Source organism: Ambystoma mexicanum, chromosome 6q (genome assembly GCF_040938575.1).
Source record: "Ambystoma mexicanum isolate Mex_15411 chromosome 6q, UKY_AmexF1_1, whole genome shotgun sequence".
In the NCBI taxonomy this organism is placed as follows: domain Eukaryota; kingdom Metazoa; phylum Chordata; class Amphibia; order Caudata; family Ambystomatidae; genus Ambystoma; species Ambystoma mexicanum.
In genome coordinates, this window is record NC_090937.1 from 1,126,671,803 (window position 1) to 1,126,689,597 (window position 17,795).

General features: G+C 44.6%; 1 protein-coding gene across 1 annotated transcript in view; it reads left to right on the top strand.

Moving 5' to 3' along the window:
• The window catches only part of COMMD8 (COMM domain containing 8), a 371,100-nt gene that overhangs the window by 301,091 nt on the left and 52,214 nt on the right, over positions 1-17,795 (top strand). Inside the window, exon 4 of the mRNA XM_069631717.1 lies at positions 13,183-13,338. Coding sequence (XP_069487818.1) covers positions 13,183-13,338 — 156 coding nt within the window. The remainder of the gene's footprint in view (positions 1-13,182; positions 13,339-17,795) is intronic.

Below are 17,795 nucleotides of genomic sequence, written 5' to 3' on the forward strand. Positions count from 1 at the left end.
AAACCTGAGGTGTCTCACCGGCTAGTCCCCAGAGATCTCCTGTCCAGGTGGCAAGGACACGGCCATCGCTATTGGATCCAGGGGAGAGGATCAACTGGGCGAGGGGTCTTTGGGGAGTGAAAGTGAGACACTGAGGGTTGAGACGCGGTATCCCCTGCTCTGTACACCTTTTCCCCAACCTACCCTGTAGGATATTTTGAAGCTCTACCCCAAACCCCTTTTCCCCGCACTAACCCTTTATTACACTGAACAGACAACGGACTGATTCCAGAGCCGTTTACTCGACATGACCCAACACACGGGTCAGGCAGAGTCAGACAATTTACAATAATCACGCACACCTGACGGCCCTTTACCTTGCAGACAGGGATAAAAGGCAGAACACAAAAGAACATGGCAAGCAAGGCCGAACGCACAAGGAGACAGCTACACCAAACCGGTAGTTCAAACGGAGAAGGAAATCAGTGAGACCTGGAAGGACGACGAAGGATGAGTTGCCCTTGCCCTTTTCACCTCAGACCTGCAAAGCCTCCGAAGGGAAGTTCTAAGACAGGGAGCTGCAGCTGGTGTGCGAAGCAGTAAATGTCACTGGTACACTGGGGCCTCCCGCTTTGATAACGTAGGCGGAGAGGCAAGCTGGCTACTGTGGTACTATGCTTGACTCCAGAGAACAAAGAAGCCAACGGGTTTAGCACAGACGGTGAGTCGGAGGAAGCTGATAATAAACCAAACTGTATTGAGCCCAAGGTTGCAAGTGGCAACATTTTTTAATGCAAGGAGTCTGAAAGACAAAGAACTTGTGTATGTGAATGAACTTTAAAGAAAGCCCAGTTGAGGTCCAGGTGCAGAGGGGTCCGGCACCATATGGGTGCTCATTCGAAAGGCTCTTACCGGGACCTATTCTTTGAAACTACAAGAACCAGAAGCCCTGGGAAAGGGTGGCATGAGGCGTCAGAGTGGTCCTATAAGGGTTAGGTCAAATCCCTTATACAATCGAAAGTCTCTGACCCGTGCCCAGAGGAAAGCTAGGGGAAGGGAACCCTGCTTTCCAAAAAGGTTGTGAACTATGAAATGTGGCAAATGTGAACCCGACCGAGGGATGCTGAGATAAAGCTAGGATAAAGGGAAACCTTGCTTTCGGATGAAAATGAGTAATGCATGAACTGTGTTAAAATACATGAACTGTGTAAAAGAAAGGCCATAGTGAACCCGAAATAGGGAAGCCCAAGTTGCAAGAAGGATCCGAGCCCGGCGCAGGGAGATCCAAGGGGCGAAGAGCAATCTCCTAAGGTATGAGAAGTACAGAAGTAACGTTTTGCTTATCTGATTTTGTTTCTTTTCATCAGCCAGCCTTGTAAGGCAAGAGACCTTTGCAAAAAGGGGACTTAGCCTAAGAAGGTTTTTGATATTGCTAAACTAAACTGTGAACCACGTGCTGATGAGACCAAGGAGTGTGCTGTGCTTGAGAGTCCCGCCTTGTCCCTTACTTCAAACGTAGGGAAGGGAGACCCAGCATTGCCATCCTGACTTTCATTTTTGTGAGCACTTCTTTCTTTTCTGGTGAACATTATCCCACACTCTTTTTGTAATTTAGCAGTAAGGAATTGGCAATCTTTTTTTTTTTAGTATAGACCTTTTTTATTTGGCAAGGCGCCACTAGGACTGCCTTATTATTATTTGATGGTCGTAGTTTGCTCCCATTTTAGATTTAGGTCTAGATTAGGTATTTGTCACCCATTATAAAAATCAATAAACACCCTTGAACTGTGATTACATGTTTCTGTCTTTACTGTTGCCACCATGAGTTCCTTATATTCCCAGTTTCCATCCATGGTGCCATGGTCCTGTGGTACAGCACGCTGCCTGCCTTCATGGCGACCCACAGAGGGCAACAGACCCAGATCCTGGGTGCATTCAAGTGCCATCACACATCACATACATGCGTCACATGTGAAATTGATCCAGAAGGGGGGGTGAGGGAGAGACAAGTCAATGTATTCCCAGTTACAGTCCTGTGCATGAAGGGCCTACCCTCTGAAAGAACACATAAGAAGCATTACACCACAGGACAAGCACGACAACACAGTAGCATGAGAGTAAAGCATGAGCGTAAAGCATGAGCCAAAATAGTCAGAGTGAACTACAGGTACCACATTGCATAGGGAAATCATACCTACACAGGCAACGGCAGAGTTTGCCAATGCACAATGATAGCTCAACACTGGCAGGCAGCGATGGCATGTATGCTGCAAATCATGAATAGTATTCCATGAGAACAGGAATGCTAACACAAAGTGCACAATATGACCCGTACACCCCTCGGGTACATGCATAGGACTTTGACAAAGTGAAAATTGCTAATCCTGTTACAGTGTATGACTGTTTCATCTGGTGGTTTAGTGAAAGGGTGATTCCCAAAATGACAATTTGAATGGATTGTGTCCTCCCACGTATTCTTCATCTTGTGATAGTCTATTACGACAGTTTTGCTGCTTCGGTAAAAATGTTCTCTCGGCAGAGGGCGCTGTATGCAATGCCATTGCGTTGATGTCCCTTGAGGGCCTCAGTCGAGCGTCGATGTAATTGTAAGTATAAATAGCGCATGCAGTGCCCGTTGGCAGTTTTTTCGAAATGGTTTAAAAAAAAATGCCACAACTGCGGGTCGAAAATATCTATTATGGATCCTCACTGCATCTGCCTGTGGTGTCTGAGCTCCGGGCACCGTACCGACGACTGCGGGTCCAGTCAAGCCATGACAGAGAAAGCTCCCAGGGAGAGCAGAGGTAAACTGGCAGTGAGGGAGGGTGGCTACGAAGTCTTCTTTGTGAAGAAAGAGAAAAATCCTGGCGGGTCTAGAGACTTCTCCTGACGCAAGAAATCGAAGAGGTCCCGATTGAGGAGTCGATCGAGGCAGTCTTTGTCTTCTTCCTCACAGAAGGCAAAGAAGAGACGTCACAGGTCTCCCTCTTCATCATCGGATTACTCTACTGAGGTAATCAGATGCCCGACAAATCTGATTCCCCAAGAAAGTGGTATGCATATAGATCAGAGATGATGCATATTTTTGAGAATGCGGCCAGCCCCCTTGAAAGAAGGGAAGTTGAAGGCTACTATTTCGAAACCGAACATAAAGCTGGCAATGCGTCAAGAAGTTTCTCGACCCGAGAGTATCGACTCAGGAAACAAGTCTTTCTTCGGTACCACCGAAGAAACACAAAGCGTTGAAGAACTCGATGACTTTGTCGACTCTGTCGGAGTCAGATGTCTCAACGCCGAAGTCGAAGGCAATGCCGAGTAAACCAGCGCCATTTCCGAAGCCGTCTTCGACACCGTCGACGGTTACTTCGACTTTGTCGAGGCCTTTGCTCATACAAGAAAAGGTTTACAAACCTGTTCCGAAGAAAGACTTTTTTAAGTCTGTATCTTCAATCTGGGAGGAGGAACGCCCCTCTGAAGAGGATTCCCCTCCTTTTGGGTTACAATTTGGCACTCAGAATATGCTAGAAGAGCTTATTTCTGAAGAGTCCAAAATGAGAGACCTTTATGATTCTCTCCAGTTGGCTAGTGGTCTTGACACGTCGCCAGAACTAGAATTTGGCAAGCCTACACAAGAACTACACATCAACCTTTTAAAGCTGAGGGCAATCAGAGTACCGCTGAAGGGCTTCCTGCCCTCTGTATGGGGAAAGAATGTCCTGATAATGACGGACAACACAGTGGCCATATACTACCTCAACAAGAGAGGAGGTGTAAGGTCACTACCACTGTGCAGAGAGGCAGTGCAGCTCTGGTTCTGGGCAATATAAGAAGGAATCTCTCTATCAGCAGTTAACCTAGCCGGAGAGCAGAAAACGGCGGTGGACGCTGTGAGCAGGCAGAGCACAGTCTCCCACGAGTGGGAACTAGCTCAGGAAGTCTTTCAAGAGATCTTCACGCTTTGGGGAACCCCTCAAGTGGATCTGTTCGCGTCCAGTGGCAACGGGAAGTGCGAGCTGTACTGTTTAAGGGAATTTCCCCCAAGAGGAGCTTGAGGAGACGCATTGGTGGTTGACAGGGAATTTCCACTTCTGTATGCGTTTCTTTCGATCCCCGTCATTCCTCATGTGGTCAGGAGGTTGAGAAATCCCTTATCCTAATTGCTCCGGATTGGGACAGGAGGACGTGGTACCCGGACCTTCTGGACATGTCCATCTGCCCTCCAATACGTCTTCCACAAAGAGAGGATCTTTTCTCGCAAGAGGAAGATCAGGTTTTCCATCCAGAGGTCAAAACACTCAGCCTTCACGCATGGTTTCTGAGAGGCTGAGATGCAAGGATTGGGACCTCCGGGATGACGTAATGGAGATTTTGCTTTCGGCCAGAAGGCCAGCAACCAAGTTCTTGTACCAGTGCTATTGGATTAAGTTCAGCAACTGGTGCAGGGATAAGAATGTGGATACATTGTGGCACACCTATGGTGCTTTCTTTCGTATTGCATTTACCCAATTTGGGGCTCCAGATTAACCATTAAGGGATACCTAGCAACGCTTTCCATTTTTAAGCACTCCTCAGAAGAGGATTACTATTTTAAAATCCCCTTGATTGTACAATTTCTAAAGGGACTTACTAATGTATACCCTCCAGTTCCGTTTAATGTACCTGTTTAGGACCTAAACCGTGTATTAAAATGCCTGACATTTATCCCATTCGAGGCTTTACATTCATGTCCTTTAAGGCTCCTGACATTGAAAACAGGCCTACTTATCGCAATAACATCAGCCTGCAGGGTAAGTGAGTTGCAGGCTCTTTCTTGCAATCCTCCTCATGCTACTTTCTATAAAGATAGTCATCCTCAGGGTAAAATCATCTTGTCTACCGAAGGTAGTCTCCGACTTCCATCTGTCGCAGAAGATAACGCTACCAACCTTCTATCTTCCTCCTCATTCGGGTAAAGAAGAGGAGAGACTACAGAGAATAGACCCAAAAAGGGCTCTAAGCTTTTACATTTCAAGAATGGCTAAATTCCAACAGGATAGTCAACTTTTTATTGGGTATACTGGCCCCAAATTATGCCTGGTAGTCACCAAACAAACAATATCCAGGTGGATCATAGTGGCCATTGGAGAATGTTATAGACTTGCGGGAAAGGACCCACCGGAAGGCCTAGGGGCTCATTCTACAAGGGGCATGGCAACCTCTGCGGCTCTACAAAGGGGTGTCCCAATAAATGACATCTGTTCAGCAGCCACTTGGTCATCCATTCACACATTTATCAAACACTACTGTTTGGATTCTTCCTCCATTCAAGGAGGACTATTTGCAAAGGCTGTTCTCCATTCGGTCCATGATTAAATTAATTGATTCTCCCTCCTACAAAATGGTTACTGCTTTGGGAGTCTATCACAAGATGAAAAATATGTGGAAGGACACAATCCATTCGAAGAACAAGTTACTTACTCCTAGTAACGTTCTTTTGATTGGATGTTCCTCCCACGTATTCCTCATCGACCCTCCCAGCCTACCCCGCTGTACAATTTACGTGTATTACACTCTGTGCTTTCTGAGAGCCTACGGTCTTGGGTACGCCTGGTTAATTCCTCGAAAAAGGGGAAAGGAAAAACAGAAATGAAGCCAACGGGCGCTGCATGCACTATTTATACTGACGATGACGTTGATGCTCGACGAGGCCCTCAAGGGACATCAATGCGACGGCATCACATACAGCGCCTTCTGCCAAAAATGTTTTCTGAAGCAGCAAAGCTGGCGAGATATATCACAAGATGAGGAATACGTGGGAGGAACATCCAATAGAAAGAACGTTACCAGGGGTAAGTAACTTGTTCTTTTCATGTTCCCTGGTAGTACATGAGAGATTGAATACTGTAGGGATAGACAACAATAGGGTTCCCCAATGCGCCATAAATAAGAGTAAGAGACTTCTGATCAATATGCCATGACCAATTGCCACACATGCTCATATTTCTATTTACGACACCTATGCCCTTGGCAGGTGACGCTGGATACCCATAGGTGTTGTGGCTGATGACACTTGTACTCAATCCATGCACACCATAGGAGGCCTACAACGAGGCACACATTGGGACCAGAGTGGGATTGAGTGAACATTTGGACTACTAAATAGATGTTTCCGGTATCTCCAACTGACAGGAGGTGCCCTGATCTATAAACCAGAGAAGGTGGGGAAAATAGTAGTGTGTGCCATACTGCACAACATGTATATCGGGCGACATGTCCTGCCCACAGATGTTGGCATGGCTCCCTCAGAGGATGACGCCACACATGGTAAGGATCAATTGCAGACACACAGTGTGTGTGGAAAAGGCAGGGATGGCTGTCTTGTGTGACAGGAACTCATTGACAATTTCTTGTGAACACATTTGATAGCACTTACCTCACACATTTGTACATACCCATATATTACATTTCTCACACCCACTCACAAATCATTGTCCTCACATCTATTCAAGTGTACATGTGATGTATTTTGTAGTGAATTTAACACCCATTAATTCCCACCTCCCTCAATCCACAACACCCATGCCTTCCCAAATCCCTTGTGCCCAGTATGAATGTCAAGTCAAAACAAGTGTAATTTCAGTTGCCTCTTGGGCATGGTAGCTTACTCTGGCTATGTGTACGCCATGTTCCTCAGAGATTAGCAATGGGGGATGCTAGGCAGTGATCCCTCTGTGCGTGTCACAGAGGTGGAATCCTCAGAATCATGTCCCTGGATGTTCTGTAGAGTGAGGAGGAGGGTACTCTGCATGGTTTCTGCACCTGCAGAGATTGCCCCTGTCAGCACCCTGACCCTCTGGCCCACAACAGGGTTAGCTGCAGTTGCCACAGAACCGTGTTGGAGTTGCAGTTCAGCTATTTTCTCAGTAAGTTCCATGCATTGTTCAGCCTCCTCCATATAACATCCAGGGAATTCTGTGGCACACTCTCAGTGGTGGGTAGAGGGCTGGGGATATGAAAGGTGACCTGCACTTCATCACCTGCATCTAATGCTGTAATGCCATCCTCATCGGTCCCTGTGTCAGAGACTTGATGCGGGAGGCATTGGATCGATGACCAAGGCAGGGGTGTGTGGAGGTCAGGGGAGGTGAGTAGTTGGCTGCATCACTTCATGGGTGGCTGAGGTGGTATAGGAGTCCTCGTGTGTCTCAACGGGGACCGGTAGAGTAGCGGCCTCGGCAGCAGGAGGGCTGCAGGTACAACAGCTGTGCCGACTGTACTGGCGCCAGGAGGTGGGGCAGCAGTTGCATCAGCAACACTGTCAGTGGTATCAGTTGCCAGACTTGGTTGTCTGGTGTCTGTGTGGCTTTCTTGTGCAGCTGGCATGCTGCTGCTTTTGTCAGGGGTTTCGCTCCCAGGTGTCTTCCTGTGCATGGCTGCAGGGTGCAGGTTGGAGGCTGAGGTGCTTGAGCCTGTGGAAGTGCTCTGTGATGTATTCTGGCCGGATTCGGCTCTCTGGATGGATTGTGAAACTGTTGGGTGATGAATGAAATGCAGTCAGTCATACGTACTTATACATGGCATGGCATGCAAGACACTTCTGCACTATGGTGGATCTGCCGTGTGAAGACTGGAGGGGGGTATCTGTACGTCTGTCCTCTTCGTGGCAGAGCAGAGGCACAGAGCACCCCAGCCAAGGTTCTGTTTATGGTAGCTATGGACGAGCAACCAAGGCTTAAGCTCTCAGGAGGTGATGCAGGCTGGTTCTTAAGTACAGTGAGTCCCCAAGCCCCCACAAAGGAATGTCCGCTGTCATGTGCTAACACAGTTTTCTATATAAAAATAAGGTTCAGAGGTATATACACAATTCAATTGTACTCTGGTAATTCTAATATGCCAAATATATACAGTTTCTATGGGGTACCACACTTACCTTTAGATGCATTTAAAAAGATGTGGCATACAAACCATACAGCAAGGTGTATCAACATAGATCTTAAGGAAGGAAGGCAGGTTAAGTTAAACAATGGCAGAATGCTTTCATTAGCTATAGAGACGCAATTCTGAGTGAGGATCCCCCCACCTGGGCAACCTGTAATAAAAGTATTAACAAGCCCAGTCCATAAATGTTTAATAAGTCTTTCTTCCTGGTCAAAAAGTTCAACCACCCCAATGTACCTGAGATGGAAGAGTTTCTTCGACGGTTCATTGACAAATCCTTCGAGGGTGGACTCCCTCTAAAGTAGGAGCCACAGAGTGTTGAGATCCTTGAAGAAAAGTGGAGCACTGGCGTCGGGACAGGAGCTTCGACCTTCACCTTGCTCATCGACGATCATTCGTGGAAGTCCTGGGAAGATGAGGCGTGCGGTGCACCTTGATGCAAAGTGTTCAGTGCTGCAAAGAAGACTCCGTTATGTATGTAGGCCCAGCAGCCGGCATCAGGTGTTGGGAGTTGCTTCGGCAGTCCTCTGGTCTGTCGGTGCTGCAGCTGCAACAGGTACCTCTGGATAGCTTCGGCGATTGGGACTTGACAGCGAGCTCGACCTCGGATCTTCACTTTGTCAGTGTCCTCTGGACGTCTTTGTGGGCTTCAGGTGGCGGTAAACGCATCAGAAGACTTTCCCCAGTTGCAGCCGACCTCCACTTTCTCCGGCGGGACAAAGTGGTTGACGGTGATGGCAATGGAGCCCACTGTCAAATGTTCTTAGGCAAAGGGGGATCTTTCGCGGCTCCCATCATCGAGTAGCACGGCGTCAAGGAGTCCCCGCTTCTGGGCAACACGATTGTACTTAGCTTCCAGCGGTCACGGAAATCTTCCCAACCCAGGTCGACGTCAGTGGACTTGATGTCCAGGTGCTTCTCTTCAGGATTCTCGGCAGACCTCTTCTCCAGTCGACAGCCTTTCTGGACTGGCTTCTAGGGTGCCTCGATGAAGACCAGCAGGTTTTTGCACGATGGTCCTTTGTAGCACGGGGAGAGGCCTCCTTGCCAGGTCCTCTCTCGGATCAGTCCTCTACAGACTCGACAGCTTTTAGATTTTGTTGAAGGAAATGCAATAGCAATACTTCTTCTTCCAGCTGGGCTTCAAGGATGAGCTTCAAGTTTCAACTTCAGCTTCTGAACAAATTGCTAAGTTAGAGGTCCACAGATATACACATCTGTCCCTCATTCACTCTGGTTGAGCCGGCTCAGTTAGCAAATCACACAGAAGGGCATTCATTCAAGCAGGCAGCCAATCGGGCTCTCAGGCATTCAGGCCATTCATTTCCACCCAGACACCCATAACAAGGAATGTGGATTGCGGCAAGCACCCAGCCTTTTAGCACACCACACTGCATTCATGTCAGTTCCAGGCAGGGCTGTTTCATTCATTGTGTCACACACACAGAAACCAGACAACCATAACATAGAATGCATATTGGTCACGTACTATTCACACAGATCACACTCCAACGGTGTACCCACAACATACAGTCACTGGCCAGGCTCCAGCCAGACTGCCCTGGAATTCCCCACAAGACTATATATGGTTCCTCCACCCAACAGACAGGGGAAGGGACAGAGTCAGGGCTTCCCAGGACTTTGGGAAAACAAGGTAACAGGAAATAGAAACCAAGAGGCCCCAGGGGCCATCTTGCTTTCTATCAGGAATCCACTGATTCCTATGGCAGGGCATAGGCATCCCAAAGTGGAGGAAATCCAGAGCACCTGTCACATCAGCATTAAACTGCCACCAGTCCATACCCTGCTCTGTGGGCATCACAAAGGTCACTAAAAACATACATTACGGGTACAGAATTGTACCCCCACCCATGGGTGCCATAAGGGTAGGCCAAGTGTCTCTGTTCACCATGACAAAAAAGAGGAACAGCTGCACTGCCAGGGGTCCCACTGGACATCTGTGCAGAAAATAAGGACATGGAGGCCCTGTCCCTCCAATGCATTTCCAGCATCACATGCGACACATGGGTTTTCAGTGGGTTTATGTACTGAAGAATGTGTACAGTACTTTTTGCGCTTATGGCCTCTGTCAGGGCTGTTTTTCATGCAATTTATGTGTGAAGCCTCATCTGTGGATTGCCCAGTGGGGTCAGCAGGGGACATGGGCAGGGTAGGTAGTTGGGTAGCATGCACTGCCCCTCCAAGGTTGGACTAAGGTGGAGTGACTTAGGGACTTTCCACAGCCTCATATGCAGGCCCTTATTGGCAGATGGTTTGCTCAAATGTCATTAACACGTGTCGGGCCAGTCATTGGTGTTTCCTATGTGGGTTGATTGGCTTTTGAGTGTTTCGATGATGGATGTGGACACAAGAGGGTCACAGTTGTCCCATAGCCATGGCCTGCCCTGATGGCGGTGCCTAATGATTGCATGGGTCACATGTCTGTATGTGATATGGTAAACTTCTATGTGGACATGCCGTTCCACCTACGATTGCACATGCACAATGCCATTTGGTAGGCTATTGGCCTGCGGATTGTACCCATCTGATTATGCCGACTGCCACGTGCATAGGCTAGGGAGTGAGGTCATGCATTGTCATTAGAGTGGTGTCATTTATACTCGCCAGCCTCGAGTTGATTGGTTGCTCCCACTTAGATGACTCCTCGTTGTCACCGGGTATGGTGCCAACTGCCAACACCTTGTCCCTTAAGGCAGACCAGATGGCATTTTTCCTCTGGCCTGTGCTTTTCTGTCGGCTTGACCTGAACAGCTCCCTTGCATGGCTCACAACCTCATCAGCAAGGACCTGCAGCTCCGGCTCACTGAATATTCGCATACTCTGGCACATTTCTGACACCTTTCCCTTGCCTTTGTCCTGCAACATGTTTGCCACAAGTTCTGCCTATGAATGGCTACAGGCAATGGGTGACTCAAGATGGTATTTTTTCAAAATGGCCACCACTGAACTTCACATTTTCAGCATGACGCTATTTCCCCTCAGTGCTAATTCCATCGGACACCACTACAGTAACAGTAATTCTGTCAGGCAGAATTAGCGCCGGACATACCCCAAACTCGTAACGAGGGCCTTTGTCTTTGCCATTGTCTTTTTCACACTGAAGAACCTACTTCAACCATGTCCGCTATATGCAGTAGAAGGCTCGATAATGACAGTCTGGTCTGCATACATTTCTCTTTATGCACTCTTCAAGTTGTAGAATTTATTTCTGTAGTTTATCGAGGAGTGGTGAATGACGATCTTGTCCCTGCGATACACTAGGTGGGAGGTGGAGGGCATGAGTCTGAGTATCTAAACACGTTTGCTTGTTGTTGTGAAAGAGGATTTAAAAAAAAATGACTAAATGATCTAGCATAGATGGCTACAACATTTCATAAAGAAAACAAAACTGGAAAAATAGCTGTATTTACAGTGTCTTATCTAGAAGTACTGTATTGTGTTTGAAAAACTATTTTTATTTCAGAAAGAATCTGCATCAGAAAAATCAGTTCTATGAAGACATACATGTAAATTAAAAAAATATGTTCAAAACACATTTTCAAGTCGTAATGTTTCCATACATTAACATCAGTATAACATTTATAAAAATGTAACTCCAAGCAAATCTCCTATCTATCTTGTTTACAATATATACTATACATACTAACTCCCCACAGAAGCACTCTACCCACCCCGGGAACATTTTCCACTACCTTCCAAACCATTCAAATACTAGCAAACAAATAACAAACAACACTGGACTCCGATGACCTTAGCGACTTTCGACCATCCCACAACTTTCTTTTACTGGCAAGATCCTCAAAAGAGCCCTAGCCACTCAACTTCAAGCACAATTCCTCTTCCATAACACTGTGCATACCCACATCCAGACCGGACTGTTCACCATAAACCTAACTTTGGGTGAAGGTTGATTAACTGTAACTTCGCATAGCCCTGCTGTATCGTGGCCCTCTTACACATAATACTATTAACCCACTGATGTGTGCAGTGCTCCGCTGCTTCCCGAAGCTAGGTCCATGCTCAATAAATACCAAAATAATCAATGGGCATAAACAATGTCTCCCATAAAGACTTATACTAAGGACACTATTAGGTGACTGAAACCCAACTCCAGATGTAGCATATGAACCAAAGTGTGGGGTTTATGTAGCGCAACCCTAGCTAGGAAATAGCAGACTGCTGTACAAATAATTTGCAGTTAAATGATATCGGTTGAGGGGACGTTTAAGGTTTTAGTAGTTTGGAAATTCTATACTACAGGTGTGGAATATACCCAGGGCCACTTTGGACCTGCAACTCCTAAGGAATTTCTCGAAGCACAGGGACTTGAGTTCCTTCCTCATCTGAGTGTTGGAGTGATCCACATTGCAACAGGGATGGTGTTCCAGTAGGCTGGGGGTGAGGCAAGATGAGCCCTGTTTCATAATTTTCTCTTAGCAGGACAGTTTAGTCTTGAGCCTAACTTCTAGTGGCGGCATGTCCCACCTGAGTCCATGAGTTTTATGGCTAGGTAGGATGATGTTTGCCAGTAGTTGCCTTATGTGATGCAGGTATTTTTGAAGAGTATCCTAGCTGTAATGGGGAGTAAGATTAATTCTCCTAGGAGGGCTAGGAGGGGGGAGATGTGGTCAAATCTCTTAGTTCCCGTTATGAGGCATGAAGTAGTGTGTTGGACGACCCAAAGAGGTAGACATAGGTTGGCCCATATCTTTTCTAAGGAATTCGTTTTTTATTACCTCTAGCTGTTGTGCTAGAGAATATCTCCACGTACCAGCACCGTAAATGGTGGAAATTATATTGCCTTTGTACAACAAGTATTTGGTTAATCGTGTAGTACCCAACCTTCGTACCAAACCTCAAAATTCCTACACCTTTCTGGAATGTCTGTAAAACCTGGTATTAGAAACATGGAATCCAGTTGGGTGAGCTTGCAAAATGAACACCAAAGTAATTCTGCTTAGTGGCCATTTAATTTGTTGTCCCTCTGGTAGATGGCTTTCAATTGTTTAAACTTAACCCCAAGATGCATAGTATTGTATATTTATATTTAATAGTGGAATCTGTTTGCTAAGCATGTTGAATACAGTCGGGTGGCTGAAAACAAAATTGCAGCCCATTTGTGACTTTTCAAAAGCACTTTCATGAATTGCTATCCTACATAGTGTTATAGGTGCTTTAGTATGCATAGTTTGTGGAATCACAGATAATTGTCATAATAGGGAAACAAATGTAATGTTGACTTTGTTTTACTCCTATTTTATACAGCTTGCACTCTCCAGTGATAAAATATCCGCTCTCCAGATGCCACTTGTGAATCTTGATTTGGATGTTCGAGAAAATAATGAAATTGAGCCAATCTCTATAGAAATGAATAAAGAAGAGCTTCAGAGTCTCATCAGCTCTCTAGAAGCAGCTAATAAGGTATTTATAATTGTATTTGTTGCATATTATTTTCAATATTTGTTTTAATTTTGTATATTATGATTGTATGTCTCCATAATCCAATGCCTGTTCTACGTTCATGGATTTTCTTCATAGTGACACGCTTTTTCAAATGTGTCTTAACTGTTATATATATTTCATGAATTTTACCCGTAGAGCCAAAGTGGACGTCTTGGTCAATATCAATGAATATCAACACTGTGTCAGTTAGCGTGTAGTTCCATATTACATGGCCTGTAGTACATTTCATATACGTGCATCTCCACCACTTGAATCCTGAATCAAAGATGCTAAATCCATTCTGGCCCGTATCCAGTGGTAAAAGACAGAAATTAGTCATTCGCTTTTTTAAGTCCAGCTTCCTTCAGGTCTGTGTTATTCTGTTCTTCTAGTCAGTGAGGTATTTTTTTTATAAGAACCCCAGGGAGTGACTTGGTAATTTTGTTAGCTGTACTTCAGGCTCAGTTTCCTGATAGAGTCGGGAGTTTTAGCCAAGTCTCACTCCTGCCCAGAGCGTACCAGTTTGCTGTTACCCCACCACCATTTTCCTCTGCCCGCATGGCCGTTCTGAGCCACTCCATTGTCCGCTTAACGCCGGTCCTCCTTCAGGGCTGAATGCCTGCTTCTTGTACGCATCACCAGCTCTTTTACCATGCATCCACTGCAGCCTGCTTTTCCTCTCACATTAGTAACCCTGGGCATTGTGTGAAACGAACAGGAACAGCCTGTGATGGGGTATTAATAGCTGTATAACCCACCACCCCCCATTGGGATACACCGGGTTTGAATATCTATGAGCCCTCGTTAAAACACTTGATTCGTTTGGGCATCAGTTTGGGTCCTGGGCCATTTATGGCCCGGGGGAGGACTACAAAGCTTAAATATAAAAGACTTGAGACATAATAAAGTTAAATAATTGTATTAAAACTTGGTTGATCAGGTTGTCCAGAAGTCTAACTTTGGTCTGTTGAATAGCCACAGTTTTTTCCAAACTCAATTAGCAACTTTGACAAGTCCTAACATTCAGTTTAGTTTATTTATTTGTAGAGCGTTCCAAGCCCTGAGGCATCTGGGCGCTTAGCTTACAAGTTACATTATCACCTTTTACAAAGTTACATATATACATTTGAGTGTGATAGGATAATGGCTGGTTACATATATACAGATACATTTCACGAAAAGACACTAGTTGAATAGGGAACACGTTGATGCATATAATGGTTACAGTGTGAAAGGGAACAGTACAAAGTTAAAGGGAACAGTGCAGTGTCAGATGTAACCGTGCAAGGTAGGCAGTATTATGGGATTAGGTGTGTTCTTGCTCATGTAGCCAAACCTTGATATTTTTCCTGAATACGTGGTATGAAGGTTCTGATTTTGGTGTTACGGGAAGTACGTTCCAATTTTTCGCTGCTAGGACAGGGAAGCTAAGCCCTCCTGCTCTTTGTAAGTTGAACCAGGAGATCTTAATGCAGTGAGTCTGAGACGTTCTGGTTGGGCGGGCTGGTAAATTGTGATTGAAACTGTTGGATAGTGGGCTGCCACGTTGGCGAGACACTTGTGAGTAAGGGATAGGGTTTTGAGTGCAATTCCTTGCTTGACGGCAAGCCAGTTCAGGTTACCCCTGGTTTCAGAGATATGTTGTGTTCTTGGGATATTCAGAGCTGACCAGATGGCATTATTTTTTATGACTTGCATCTTATTTAGTTTCCGTTGGGTAGTTCCTAAATAAAGTGCATTACAATAGTCAAGTTTAGATAGGACTAAGGCCCTAGCTAAAGTGATGCAGTTTGCAGGCGTTAAGAATGGTCTGCAGGCAGTGATAAGTTTGCAGGTATAGGCAAAGAAGGATGCAATAGCGTTAATTTGTCTTATTAATGTGAGAGCCGAGTCTAAATAATGTTTTAACATCTTTGGAGATTTTGATTCTGTTGCCATCAATGTTGAAAGAGGTAAATTGATTATCTAATTTGTTCAGTTTAGCGGGAGACCCAAGAAGGAGCAACTGTCTTATCATTAAGATTCAGGAAAATCAAGCTCTTTCAAAATGTTTAAGAGTTCCTTGGTGCTTGATTTGGCATTGATGATGCAGTTATAATTGTCTTTTTTTGGCTTGGACAATGGCTTCTATGTAGTTAAGGGAAGCTAATGAGAAATTCTCCTTATTGGTTGTAGACGGGATACTTTTCCATAGCACTTCTGAGTTTCTTTTCAGTTTCCGTAGGGATCTGAGATGAGAGGTTTACCATGAGTTGAGATGCGCACGTGGTTTAGATTTGCGCAGTTTTAGTGGTGCTATCGTATTAATGGCTTTAGTTAACGTATGGTTATAGAGGTCAACCAAGGTAGTGGGGTCTGTAAGTGTAGTGGTACGGCTGATGATTGGCTGGAGCAAGGGTAGTAGTTTCTCCATGGTTATATTGCGTTTGTTTCTTTTAAGTATAGGTAGGGCCAGGATTTGGTTGTTAGGTTGCATACCTTCTTGTATGGTGAAGGAGATCAATTGGTGGGCTGACCATGCGTAGGGTGTGTTGGACAGGATGCTAATGTCGCAATTGAGGTCAGCTAACCAGTCGAGGGTTCGACCTTTGTTGTGTGTAGGTTCAGTTATTCTATGTAGGAATCTTAGTTGAGAGATAGTGTCGGCAATGGCCGAGGCCTTTGGGTCTTCGGGGTCCTGGAAGCCCAAGTTAATATCACCCAGAAGGATAACTTTAGATTTCGGTTTGGTGTTAGATGATGGGAGGAGCGAAATATCGTCTTTGAATGTGGTGGTGGGGGGCGATAGATGAGATGTATGGTGATGGTGCTGGATGGAGCGGTTGGTAATTTAATGGATAGTAGTTCTGAAGTGGGCATGGTTTGATTGGGGATAATTCTTAACCCAAGTGTGGTTTCGTATATAAAGACGATCTCCACCTACCTCCTCCCTTTGGAAAGGTTGGAATCTCGGTAATGCCGGACGATAGAGTATTTGTCAGGGATAGCAAGGGCAGGAGAGGGTCAGTTCAGTTATTTTTCTCTGAATGTCTTGATTTCCAGCATCACAAAAACACTAGAAAGAGACCCCATGGTTAAACGCAAGTGGGTACCCCTGGTATGAATTATTATATATTCACACAATAGAAGACTCAGGTTGATCGATTCTGTAGGGATATTTTCACAAAATGTTTAATTTTTTTATTTTTAGTTCGCCCTCTAGAGAGGTACTTGGAATTACTTTAAAAAAATTGCTTCATAGATGAAAAAATGATTTTATTCTGTTTCTCTATCCACAGGGTATAAAAAGGAGGTACAGGTAGATATATTTCTATTGTGTACTGATATTCCTTTGTTTTTTTTAAAAAAAAGGATAGTGTTTCAAATCTCCCGTGTTTCTCTTCTGTTCTGATCTTTCTCATATTTTTCCTTAATTTTCAGAATCCAGTTTCGAAAGTTTTTGATGATTCCCATCTTTTCAAATATCAGGAAGAGTCTCAGATGAGTAGATAATGAATTTAAAACTCATTCGGGCCTCCTGATTTATGACTCCCCACAAAAAAGATGGGAATCATCAAAAACTTTCCAAACTGGATTCTGAAAATTAAGGAAAATTATGAGAAAGATCAGAACAGAAGAGAAATACGAGAGATTTGAAACACTATCCTTTTTTTAATTAAAAAAAAGGAATATCAGTACACAATATAAATATATCTATCTGTACCTCCTTTTTATACCCTGTGGCTAGAGAAACCGAATAAAATAATTTTTTCATCTATGAAGCAATTTTTTAAAGTAATTCCAAGTACCTCTGTAGAGGGCGAACTAAAAATAAAAAATTAAACATTTTGTGAAAATATCTCTACATAATCGATCAACCTGAATCTTCTATTGTGTGAATACGTAAGGGTACACTCAGGCTTGAAACCCTTTTCTTGGTCCTTTTGTGTCAAATGAATTATTATATACCACACACAACCCAGAAGCGTGATTGCAAACTGCACAGTTAGTAATCCAATATTTTAATTATTATTCATATAGTACATTGGAATATAATTTAATTCAATAATCACATATTCATCAACCCTGTCTGTAAAACATAAAAACAGTATAAACACAGACACATGTGAAAATTGTAAATAATGTAAATTCGCAACAAAACATCAAATCACTACAAACTTAATAAATACAATCTGCTCATACACATTCACTCTCACACATTCATCTATAAAGTGCCTAGTGCAATCTTACATTGATTCTGAGGATGATTAGTGCATCCATATTCGAGACAGGACCACCTTTGTTGCACAGTATGCTGAAAGATTACACTGTCACTAAAGGGAGCCCAGACACTTTTATGTATAATTGTAGAAAAAAAGAGGTAGTATACAATTTCCTTTTAGCCTTCCCTACATGTTTAGTTCCAAATCGGCTAAGTGAGCACATGTTTATTTTGT